General features: G+C 33.0%; 1 protein-coding gene across 1 annotated transcript; it reads left to right on the top strand.

Moving 5' to 3' along the window:
* Window positions 1-2,642: 2,642 nt before the first annotated feature.
* On the top strand, window positions 2,643-4,882 carry LOC126718559 (protein RICE SALT SENSITIVE 3). Its single transcript, XM_050420827.1, has 7 exons — window positions 2,643-2,891; window positions 3,008-3,058; window positions 3,151-3,327; window positions 3,450-3,555; window positions 3,691-3,732; window positions 3,815-3,871; window positions 4,159-4,882. Exons 1-7 carry the CDS (start codon window positions 2,755-2,757, stop codon window positions 4,660-4,662), a joined length of 1,074 nt encoding a protein of 357 aa, XP_050276784.1. The 5' UTR covers window positions 2,643-2,754; the 3' UTR covers window positions 4,663-4,882.
* The last annotated feature ends 8,484 nt before the right edge of the window (window positions 4,883-13,366 follow it).

Here is a 13,366-nt window from a genome sequence, read left to right as displayed (position 1 = left end):
GCAAGAAAGGGATGGGGCATTGTTCAACACCTGTTATCTTGACCAAGACTCTTGTGCCATTCTTTCCTCCCATACCAACTTCTTTCCAATTCCATCACAAATATATATAAAAAAAAGTTTTGGAAGTGTTATTAAAACAGAACAAAAATCCAACATAAAATATATATGTCTACCACTACTACCATTGCCACCATCAAGAAAATCCAAACCCCATCCAATTCTAGCTCCAACGCCCTTCTTTTAGCTTACATCACTATACTATCAGAATTTGTCGCAAGCTCATTTTATTTTTACAGTTTTACTCTGCCATATACAATGTATACTATAAGTGTAAAATAATAGAGAACCCCATTTAAAATTCTGAGTCTGTTTCTTTCTCACAGACAGACAAGGACACACAATGGGGTTGCCTTCAAAAGAAGAAGCCAAAGTGTAATAGAATAGCAAGGTCTGTCACTATCAAAAATTGAAGGTGGCAAATGCCGGTGCACATAGAAATATTAATTCATTTACTATACATGTTGCTATTGAGAGGACAATATTAATTTGTTAAGAGACGGTCAAAGATAGAGTATGCATAATGATCTGTCAAACTTTCTGTGTGTCAGGGTGGGGAAATGAAAGCACTAGAATCTCCTGTTAGTCATCATAGACTCACTCACAGTCTCTCTCTCTCTCTCTCTCTCAGCCTTAAAACCTAAATATCATATCATACTTGATCCTTTAGTTCTCAAAATATGATCTTTGAACTATATTGTGGGTTTTATGCATATATTCACCCACCTTTCTGTTTGTGTTTGTCTGTGCATGTATGCCAAAGGTGTAAGTTTGTCATATAAAGTGCACTAAATATTACATTTTTATAAGTAAAACCGTTAACCATATATAGTAGAGGTACTTTGCATCTATATTTCTCCATCCATATAAGAGAAGCAGAGTTGCATCAGTCAAAAAGTCAGTTAAGAGTAATGTAATTATTGTGCTCTAGCTCTTCTAGCTAGGGGTCCTCGTTGATTGCAATGCAAACTATATGCATGTTTGTGCTCCGTCTCTCTCTCTCTCTCTCTCTCTCTCACACACAAAAACCATTCATGAAAACAATTTTATTTTAGGTTTTTATTTTTTATTTTTTATTTTTTTAAAAGAAAAGAAAGGAAAAAGACTTGTTGGATTGGTTTGGGGTTGCCATTTGAACAAACTACTGAAGATTCAAATTGTAAGGTACATGCAGGCACAGCTTGTCCACATAGTCAATAATAAGGTATAAAATAAAATGCTTGGCATTTTTCATATACACAATCAATGATATGGTATTATGGTGCACCAGGTCCTGTGTGTATTTACATTGTAAGAAATTTATAAACAAAATTTTTTATAGTTGGATTCACACTTACAGAAGGCATCCAGATAAGTGACAGCAAACTCTTTTATTTTGTCATTACAGCAGAGTTTACACTTTCCTTTTTTCTTTTTTCTTTTTCCACTATGCATGCACAAACTTTTAGACTTTTGGTTGTACAAAAGCTTCGGACGCCCTTTTTTTCTTTTTAATTATTACACTACACATGAAAATTGGCCTCGTGGATAGTCTTAGTCTATACCCTATAAGCGTCAAAGCTGAAAGTGACATGTGGTATCTAAGCTAATCTCATGCAGGTTTGAGCATAAGCACTTCTTGTTTGAGTAACTAATGTGTGTGTGTCAATGTAAATTATATCTCTTTTGATCAGTAACTATTTACTAAATATTAGTTAATGTAATTGTTTATGGACTTAATGCACACTCTGATACTTTTGGACACTTACCCTAAGACACTTTGCCAAGTATGGATATTAATTTCACTTAAAAAAACAAAAGTGTGGATATCATTTATCATAGTTCAAAGTAAATAGTACAAATCTATAATTGAATTCAGTTTCACGTTATTAAAGATTTGAATAAAGTGATACGTCGTACATTATCAAATTAAAAAAAAAAAAAAAAATAAACATGATATGTCCTTCCAATGCTAAAATGTGTGTGTTTGTTTTTTTTATTTTCCCCCTTAAGTAGCTGCAGATTAATAATTAAAGATGCTCTGATAAAAACCGGTAGTTGTGCAGTTTGTTCTTTATATTGGCAAAATAAATGAAGGAGAGGGGGAAAAGAAGTTTTCATGGGACTGAAATAATGAACGGTAATGCCTGCCTTGGTGTGTCAGAAATCAAAATGGTATTAAAAATAAAAATAAAAATTTATAAAAAAAAAAAAAAAAAAAAAAACATGTACATTGGGGTTGGGAAGAAATGGAGCTACTCAATACTCATGATGTATTCTGAGAATAATAAGGTTTGGCCCTCTCTGATAATTCATAATTGGTATGAGGGCAGGGAAGAAAGGGTTGGTACTGGGAGAGTAGCTAGTCTTGAATGGAGGATTGAAAAAGAGGTCGTTGGGAATCGGGAAGGGAAATAACTTGTGGGCCTCAGTGAAATCAAAATTAATTTGATAAAAGTTAAAGTGTGATATAATACATTTCCAAACGCGCACACACACAAATACATACTTTGAAGTAACGCATCAATTATGGTCTGAGAGTATTTAATAATTACTTAAACTCAGTAAAGGTATAAACTTGAGACTTTTAAGTTGACACTCTCATATATAAGGAGGCTAGAATGTTGTGGTTTTCCTTCTCTTGAAGATAGAGATTAATATAGGAGAGAGAGAGAGAGAGAGAGAGAGAGAGAGGGAGGGTATTAGTGTTGTGAGCCAATGGATGAACATCTCAACCCATTAGCTGTTACTCATCTCCTACAACACACCCTCAGAAGTCTATGCCTCCATGAAAATTCTCAGTGGGTTTATGCAGTCTTCTGGAGGATCCTACCAAGAAATTACCCCCCACCCAAGTAAGGAGAATACTTTCACATATTAAAACTAATTACATACATTCATGCCATCATATCAATCTATTCCTTGCATATATTGACTAATCATATGATTTTTAAATGTCATGCTATAACAGATGGGATGGACAAGGAGCTTATGATAGGTCAAGAGGAAACAGGAGAAATTGGTATTTCCTTTACTTTAACAAGTTATATATTGTGTATAATTAGCAGTGCATATTGCTTCTTTGGGATTATTATGATATATTTTGATTGTCAGGATATTGGTTTGGGAAGATGGTTTCTGCAATTTTGCTGCTTCATCAGCAGCTGATATAAATTCAGTAGATTGCCCTGGCTCATCAGTTTATGGGAACTGTGAGTTTCAACAATACCAAGGTCTGCAACCAGAGCTGTTTTTCAAGATGTCCCATGAGATCTACAACTATGGAGAAGGGTAAGTGAGTTTTTTTCCTAAATAATTGTATTCTCATTACCTTTTGTGGTATTGGCTTCAATTCAATTAGCCGTAAAAACCCTTTTAGATAGAAATAGAGTTGATTTGGTTAAATGGATCAGTTTGATAGGAAAAGTCGCTGCAGATCATAGTCACAAGTGGATACAGAAAGAGCCAAGTGACCAAGAAATTAATTTCTTGTCAGCATGGCACAACTCAGCGGACTCAGTAAGCGTGTACTTCATATATTTATTATTTACCCTTAGAGCTTACATAAATTTGTGATTTCAAGCCATACTTGAACTAGATAGCTTGTTATTTCATGTTATATATTAAGTTTGTGTTTCACTTCCATTCTTACAGCACCCTAGGACATGGGAAGCACAGTTCCAATCTGGTATAAAGGTATTACATTTAAAACTGACAGCTTCAAAGTATTTTAGGTAGTCCTACTTTCTTGGTTTGATTCAAAAAGTATATATTGCAGACCATAGCTTTGATTGCAGTTAGAGAAGGTGTTGTCCAGTTAGGAGCCATTCACAAGGTCCTCTCTCTCTCTCTCTCTCTCAATTAGGTTACAATTTTTAGACAATTGTGACTAATGTTAGAAATAAAACTTTTTTTTACGATTAGTTGAAATGATATATTGTGATTAGTGTAACATCATTTTCATATAGAATCATCCCTGACATCACTTATACACTAATCACAACCTTCTGCATCAAAAGTTATGAAAATTTTGTGAAATTTATTGGGTCTTTGGAACTTATTTTATTGTATATAATACGTACTTCAAAGTTCTTTTCATTGCTTTTTCTTGGTATATTCAAGGTGATTGAAGACCTGAACTACGTTGTTCTACTAAGAAAGAAATTCGGCTACATTGAAAGCATCCCAGGTGTGCTTTTACCTCACCCATCTTCCACAGCATACCCTTTCAAAGTTGATGGATACAGCACCCCAGAAGCATGGCATTTCCAAGGCACTTCAACTACTACTGTTGCACCTTCAGGAGCCGAATTCTTTGACCAATACAACCTGCCTTTGAAAATAACACCTTCCATGAGCAGCCTTGAAGCCCTTCTTTCAAAGCTTCCCTCAGTTGTTCCACCCACTACACCTTCACAGCAGCCAGTACAGTTTATGCCATGTTTAAGGCCATTGGAGTTTATGGGAATTGAAAAAGTGGCCAAAGAGGAGATTGATGAAGAGATATATAGGCCAGAACATGATGTGGGTGAGAGCAGCAGTTCTGCATATAGGCGTCAACAACATTTCCATCAGAACCAGCATGATGAGAATGTAACTAGCAGCGGACTCAACAATGGATTTTAAGTGGTACTGCTTAAAAATTTATTAGAGATTATATATATAAGATTAGGGGGTTGCTTCCTAACGATTTTAGAATGCTTAGTTTCAGTTTGGTGTTTCTAGTAGGCTAGCTAGGCTTTTATCTTTCCTTCTTCTTTTTTGATAAGCGGCTTTTATCTTTCCTTGTTGTACGTGAATGCCCTCTTAGTCCTAGTATGATATAATTTGAAGAATCTTCCAGCTATATAGTGTGTGTGTCTTCCAGCTATATAGTGTGTGTGTGTATATAAGATTAGGGGGTTGCTTCCTAACGATTTTAGAATGCTTAGTTTCAGTTTGGTGTTTCTAGTAGGCTAGCTAGGCTTTTATCTTTCCTTCTTCTTTTTTGATAAGCGGCTTTTATATTTCCTTGTTGTACGTGAATGCCCTCTTAGTCCTAGTATGATATAATTTGAAGAATCTTCCAGCTATATATATATATATATATATATATAGAGTGTGTGTGTGTGTGTGTGTGTGAGAGAGAGAGAGAGAGAGAGAGAGAGAGAGAGAGAGAGAGAGAGAGCATAGGACTTGGCTTGGATCCCGTGCACTAAACCATTCAAGATCTTGTTACGTGTCTATTTTTTGCATAATGAAAAACAAGTAGTATGTTGGACAAATTCAACTAGAAGAGTCTTTAATCTACCCAATAAATGGCTCACAAATAGGGATGACAAAAAAGACCTACCCCACATCACTAGTATTATCACACTCCATCCTGTGTGGATTTCTCCCTATCCCAAAGAAGTGACAAAACAAGAACAAGATTTGCTCACACAACCATGTTTTACGCTACCCCATTCTAAATGTATATATACATATTTTATTTAACATACATTTAACTTATTTATACATATAGTGTAATTTTTTTCCTATACATATCTAATTATAATATGTATTTTTATACATATTTTATTGCTATCTTCAAAATACTTATCTTAACTTCTCTCTTAGTCCCACTCCATCCCCTCCCCTCCCCTCCCCATACTATCCCTAAGCAATTTCTCTTCCATTCTTTGGCATACATTGAAATCTCAAACATCTCATTTCCTTCGTTCATTTATCGCTTAAAATGGTAGAGGTAATCATCTATTACCCATTATGCATCCCCTTCAATAATAAATTGAAAAAAAAAAAAAAAAAAACATGGTTTTTATCCAAATTTTACGCAATCTCAAATAGCCAGCATGAATTGCATAGCTACTTAAGTGTTGAAGGGTAACTAATAAACAAAATGTAGGTTAATTAAGCTTGAAAGTGATAAAAGTTTTTAAAATCTGCAAGTAGGAAGAAGGGATATGTAAGAGACGAGGCCAATTGTCTTTTCTTCATCTCAAAAAGGTTATGTCCATTGGTTAATGTATTAGAAATTATGGGCTAAATATCAGAAGATAATCATTATTAAGCAATACTATTGATCATTAACTATATTATAAAATTGGATCTTAAAAATCGTGGTTTTGTGAAATGGCTATAATCTCATTAATTATTTATATGTTTTATCTTAAATTAAATTGTAATACCAATATATCAAGTGGCTTATTGATTGTTAGGATAATTTACTCTAGGTAAAACTCTATTATCTAATTTTCAAAAAAATATAAAATTTTTACTTCAACTAAAATTCTGGTACAAAAAATTTCAAATAATTTAAAATTTATTTTGATTATATATCATAGTATTGTGTTCTAATAAAGTAAAACTTGCATACTACATGTCATTCTTATATCTAATGGCTCAATATATCTACTTATTACATGTAAAATTAACATTTTTTTTTTCATGTAATTCATTAATTATTAAGACAAATAATTTACTCTAAGTGAAAATTCTATTAAAATTTCAAGTGATTAACTAAATATTAAGATAATTTGAGTGATATCAGTAAAATATTTTTTTTATTTTACACAAAATTTATATTTTTATTTATATATAAATTTTAATTAATCCGTACATTTTACGGGCATACTAATTCCTTTTAAAGCTATAATACTAAAAAGTGCAACAATGTAGATTTGATTAACTAGAAAACCCTTTTCTCTTGCATGTTAACTAGAAATTCTTTCATGTAGATTTGATTAAAATACATTTTTGGTTCTTAAAGTTTGGTACTATTTTTATTTTATCTTTTACGTTTTAAAATTTTAACCCTCTATATTTAATTCCATTTTTATATTAGTCATGCTATCCATCTTTGTTGGTAGTCTAACAGTTAATTAAGGGCCAGATTATTAAGCACCTATCTGTCCTTAACGCTAGATTACTAACAAAGATAGATGGGATGGCCAATATGAAACGAAATCAAACATGAAGGCTCAAAATGAAAATAACTCTAGTCTTTGAGGGTCAAAAGTGTGCTTTAATATGTAGATTTCATGAAAAAAAATTAACTAAAATTCGAAACACACTTAATATTCATGACCTTACTTACCAAAAAGATAAAAAATAAAAATAAAAAGTTTATAAATGAAAAGATGAACATATTATATTACTTTTATTACACATCTAATACTAAAAAGTCCAAGGTCTAATGGTACAAAGTACAATTTCAGCGCAAAGTATAGGTGTAGTGCACACAGTCGTACTAGAACATTGAATCTAGACACCAAGAAAGACCAATTTGAGTTTCAATACAAGCGGCCAAATGTTTGAAACTTCGTAAAGATGTTAGCCACCTGATCATAAAATGAAATAGATTCAATTGCAAGGTGCCCCCAAAACAATTAGTGACGAACAATGTGACAATTGATCTACATGTGATTGGGTTCATTCATGGAAGATTTCATTGTGCGACAATTTAAATTGCACTCCTATTATGGCAGTAGATAGGAATTGATGTTGAGGAGGAAATGCCTAGAGCTTACAAAATCCATCGTATGAAAAATAAGAGTTCAAAAACCAAGTTTAGTAATTTAGAGGGTAGAAGAGGATTCACCTTGAGAACCGAATGAGACCCGATTGAGAAGTGTCTCTAGTTCAGCTACTGAGAATGCAGGTTTGATGGAAGAAGAAGCTTCAATGGAGGTGTTGGATAAGGCAAAGGTTTGAATAGGCCTCAACTGCAAAGGACTAAAGGAGACAATCATAGGTGCTAGAGTAAAAAAGGTGACCAGTGCTAGAGTTGGATCACTTAGAGCCAAATAGGAATATGTCCATTTTGTCTAGGAGGCCCGGATGAGTGAGCAGGTGGAGATGGTGTGACTATCCTATGAACAATATATGTATGTAAATTATAAACTAGTCTTCTCCTAAACAAGCTCATTGGGTCAAAAGAGAAAGATGAAGTAACTGTTTACGAATGAACTCAAAGTTGTCACAAAGACCCTTCAAGAACTAATTAAGATGAAGTTTTCTTGATACTCGTGAAATTTCTTAGCCTCTGAAGGGCATGCCCATGATGGCTCAAAGCAATGGTGGATCTACCGGGGCAAATTATTATTATTTTTTTAAATATCCTATAAATTTTATATCTTATATCTTAATGATGAAATTACTAAAGATAAGAGTCCTCCCATGACCCCCTAAAGTTGAAAAAATTTTGTAAGAGTCATAAACCTTCTCCTATAATGACAAATGGACTCACAATCTTATTCTATATATTAATTTTTGATCAATTAAAATATTAAGATGAAACAAGTTAAGATTAATGTAGTTTGGTTTTCTTATAAACAAATAAGGGTTTTATAAGTGCATGCACTTTATGATTTGTAATTTTAATTAAGATCCTTAGCTTTTTAATTATTGTTTATTTCTATACTTTTCTAATGCCTAAATATTATTAATTAAAAACAAGTTAAAAATTCCAATTTTTTTTTTGGTCAATATTTATATAATTTATCAAGTGTAATATATATATATATATATATATATATATTTATATATATTGTGTAAGGTTGAATTTATTCAACCATCTAATTGGCTTTATTCCGTGCCAAATTTGCTTGTAATTCAGCATTTAGTAACCCTGTATTTAGGTGGGATTGTTGTAAGGGTAGTGAGTGAGATAGAGTGAAGATTGCTCAAGAGTGTGCAAGAAAACAGAGTGTCGCGGCTGGGACTCGCGGGTGGACTCGCGGCTTCAACCCGCCAGAAGATGCACACGTGCCAAGCATGCTGGAAGATGAACAGTCATGCTAGCTGGAGCACTACAGGACAAAACAGGACAACTGGCCATACGGTTAACTCGCGACTGGATCTCGCGACTTAGTCAAGCCGCGAGCCACCCCTGTTTTGGAAAAACCTGACGTTTCGCATTCCTCTTCACTCCAGTATAAATACCCTTTTAACCCACGATTGAAAGAGAGCTTCCAGAGAGAATTTTGAGAGAGAAACCCTAAAGAAAAACCAGATTGTTTCACCCACAATCTCTACCTTAGAGTCTCATCAAATTCCCTCACTCTCTTCCTCTCCATTGTCAAATCCTTGAGAGGCATTATACCAAACCTGGTTCTCACCATTATCATCTCTGTGAGACAGTCGTTTGGAGTTATGGGAAGCAGTTAGGAAGGAGCCAATCTTCATTAGTTGATGCTACGGTGTAGTAGCGGAATCTGGAAAGCTAGAAAAGAAAAAGGTTCGGCGCAACCTCGTTGGAGCAAGAAGCTTGGAGGGCTTAGGTGCACTGGGTAGATTAGGCTTGGAGGGTCTATTGCTGTCCTTGTATCCCAATTGTATTTTCTAGTGAATTGATTACCACTTGGAGGGCGGCGGAGAGGTTTTTCGCCGAGGTCTTTGGTTTCCTCTTCGATAACACATCGGGTGTTATCTTTGTGTTTGTATCTTCCTTCCTCTCTATCTCTGCCTTTACATTATCTGCTTTGGTTTATTTTGTTATGGCTTAGATAGTTGTTTAACCAATTTCATATTATAGCATATGTTAAGTTTCCGCACACTTGTTGTTTGACATATTGCTTGTGTTGGTTAAGTTGGTTTTTGGGGGTCTAAACGTTCAAAAGTGTTTTTGTACACGTTTTTGAACTTTCATATTGTATTACATATATTAGGGTTATAAAATACTTAATTTTCATTAAATTTTTCTGGTACTATTTATTCTACTATACATAGTAGGAAGTTAACATAGTATATAGTAAAATTTTGGCTCCATCACTGGCTCTGAGTTAATTGATCCCATAAAAACTGCATACGAAAGTGGAACTTGTTGATGCATTACCCCAACTCTTGTCTGAGTTTGAACTTTGAAGAATGAAATCATAAGGTAATAATGTCTAGCACAGCATAACAGGAGGCAAGCATATCACACAATAATGAGTAACGACTCACATAATTACAAACGGATGCGACATTGCACTGAGTAATCAGTCAATCGAGGGGATGTGAAACCTTACTCCAAATGAATAAGTTCTTTAATATTGATGGTGTCGCAATGATTAATTAAAGTTTACAAGGACTTATGTAAAGAAGAGAAACGAAATTCAAATGAGGATGCCCTGGATAATTTACAAGTTATATATGTTCTGGTTTCTTATAGTGTATAACATACCCTTGATAGTTGTCAAAATCTAGATTTTTTTTTATTTTAAAAAAAAAAATTCAACCTATTATATCCACTCCATGATGATTTTTTTTATTATTATACCAAAAACACTAATTAGTTTTTGTTGTAAGCAGTTCAAGCCTCAAATCTCTTATTTGACTACAAGAAATTTTAGTCAAAATCTAGTTTAGGAGATTATTTATTAATAAACTATTACTAAATTGAGGGATGTTTTTATTATTAAATATCAGATATTATAATTCATTGATTATATAATAGGAAAATACAAACAAAATATTAAAATATGTTAAATAGTAAGATTGTTGATATCTTCCCACTTAATTTGTATGACCTCTATTCATTATCAAGGAAAAAATCAACAAACTAATATTCTTCAACCTCCACTTTGTGGCACCAAATGTTGAGGGATAGATCACGGTTGTGATACATCATTAGTATTTCATTTGTTCTTTCCATTGTTTTGATTTAGTGTCGCCCTCCTTCAAAGTTATCTCCTCCAAATATGGTTGCCATAATTTCTTCCGATTTTTCCTAAAAATTGGCTTTTCCGTTATCACACTACATATGTATCTGCCTAGGAATGGCAATTTTTTCCCGCCCCGTTTAACCTGTCCCTCCCCGCGCGGGTTTTCCCCGCCCCGCCCCGCCCCTCCCCATCCTCGTCCCGCCCCGCATTACTAAGGGTTATAATAGTAAATTTTTCATACCCTAAAACCCTACTATTTAAACTAACATATTAATATTAGCATATTTTATTCTACCCAATGTGATTCTCTATCTTTATTTTGTTATGTATTATACTATGAGATTTTTATTTTATTTTTATGATTGTCTTGTTAAACACTTAAATATATTATTCAATTTTTTCTAAAAACTTATTTGATTTAATGGGATAAATTTGTAATTTCAAGTATATTTTTATAAATGAAATAAGTTTCATTAAAAAAATTGTACTAGTTGTAGAGCAAATTAACAAAAAGTAGAGTTTTACGGGGTGGGGTGGAGCTTTGCGGGGCCTCAAGAGGTGGGGATGGGGTGAGAAAGTATTCCCTGTCATGTAGGGCGGGGCGGGGATGGGGCAAGACAAAACCATGCGGGGCAGAGACGAAGACCCCATCCTTCGGCCCCGCCCCGCCCCATTGCCATCCCTAATCTAGCCCTTGTAAATCTCATATATAGACCATTACTTTCCATGATTAAGAACTTTGCATTAAATATGTTGCCCTTTCCTACCAATAATTGGTCTTTTGTCAACTTCTCTTTCCAACTTCTTTCACTATCCTAGATGCGATTATATCATCATCTTTCTCTTTCTGGGATACTTAGCAAGACTCATTCCTAGCTAATGATCAAGCACCAATGGAGATTTCTATCTCAAAGAAGCTTCTCTAACTGCCTCTCATTTCTTTGGCTCTATTGCCATAACAATATGTCTTTCATAATCTTAGTGAATTGCATTGAATACTTTTCCTCACCTCTACCTACATAATTATATAAAAATTGCACCTCCAAAGGTCTCTTTAGGCAAATCCCTTGCACTGTAGGCATCTTAAATTCAAAGCGGTGCCAGAGATCCACCAGATCTATACCAAATTCGTAAGTTTTTATTTTTTTCAAATTTTGTTAACATCTCAGTCTTATTAATGTTCTCTGATTTTATTTTTTTTCTTATGCCCCAATTTTTATTTTTATTATAATAACTAGAAAATATTTTATTTTGTTACCAAAAACACTATTCTTGATTTAGCCAATACTTGCACCCAAAGCCTTGGAATTTTTCAAATTAACCTATTGGCAGAATTAAAACTTTAAACCATACAACAATGACTCTTTTTTAAGCAACCAGGTAAAGCGAGTAGTGAGGGATTAACTAGAAACTCTTTCTTATACAATCTAAAATGCCAAACAGAAGCATATGATCATAGGCTATTTTGTGGTACATTTTGTTATTAGTTTCCTTCAATATTTCTTGTAAGAATTTGTAATATTTAGCATTCTATTTTTATAAGCAAAATAGAAAGACAATAAGAATAGTGTAGTGATTTGATCATACTATATATATATTAACAAATTTGAAAATTGAATGATATATAGACTAATATAAATAGGCATGTTTCATGCCTACCTAAGAATGCAAATATCATTTTAATAAATAAAAATGCAATATTCTTCAATAATTTTTTTTACATTCTTAATTGTAAGCTATTAAATTTTTCTCCTTCTTTTGTTGAACTATGTTTTAACTGTTGCAAAAGTAACGATATTTGATCAAGAATGTCATATTTCAAATCAATTGTTTCTCATATAAATCTTATAAAACTGACATCAAAATTTCATTATAATTACATAATTAATGCACCGCTTAAAATAATTAATATATGTTTCCTATTAATAATCTTTTTAATTGCATGGAATATTCTTTTTAATATGTTACATGAAGAAGAATGTCGTCCTATTAACACGAAGAATAATTGCATAAAATAATCCTTTTAATATAACATTAAAAATAAAAATAAAAAATATCATATTTCAATTATTATTATTATTATTCCAAATAAAACCTTTTTCTTATTATATAAATTTTATAAAAGTAATAATATAAATCCCACTAATAAAAATAATTAATGCACAATTATAAATAATTAATATATGCATTTACTCCATTGACTAATTCAATGCACTACTACTTTAATATAGGCGAAACTAATATATTGGTCTATTAAGTTTACCCTATGTGCGCAATTGGTTCCTTAAGTTTGAAGCGAGTACAATTAGTCCCTTAAGTTTTAAAACTGAGTTGTATTGATCCTTTTACTAACTGCTGTTAACGGTGTTACTTACGTGACTAACGGAACAATGACTTGATATTTTTTTTAATAGCGTGGCATGTTTTTAATTAATCAATTACAAACTAAATTTACACGTGAGAAAAAAATTCACTGATACCAAATTAAAAATTCACTGATTCCCTCTGCTGCTTTAGCAGGTTCATCAGTTTTTCAGAATTTGCAAATGCTTGGGCACCACCAAGTCCAGCCTACAAATATGCACAATGTAGTTATGCTAAACAATTGTTTATCGCCAATTAGAAGCTAAATCCCCCAACTTACTGGCAAGACTATTAGATTATATGAAAGATTAGCGGCCTCATCAAGGAGCACATCTGCCACT

Source organism: Quercus robur, chromosome 3, assembly GCF_932294415.1.
Source record: "Quercus robur chromosome 3, dhQueRobu3.1, whole genome shotgun sequence".
Classification (NCBI taxonomy): Eukaryota; Viridiplantae; Streptophyta; class Magnoliopsida; order Fagales; family Fagaceae; genus Quercus; species Quercus robur.
The sequence above is the reverse complement of the archived record's forward strand: the minus strand, read 5'-3'. Positions and strand labels throughout refer to the sequence as shown.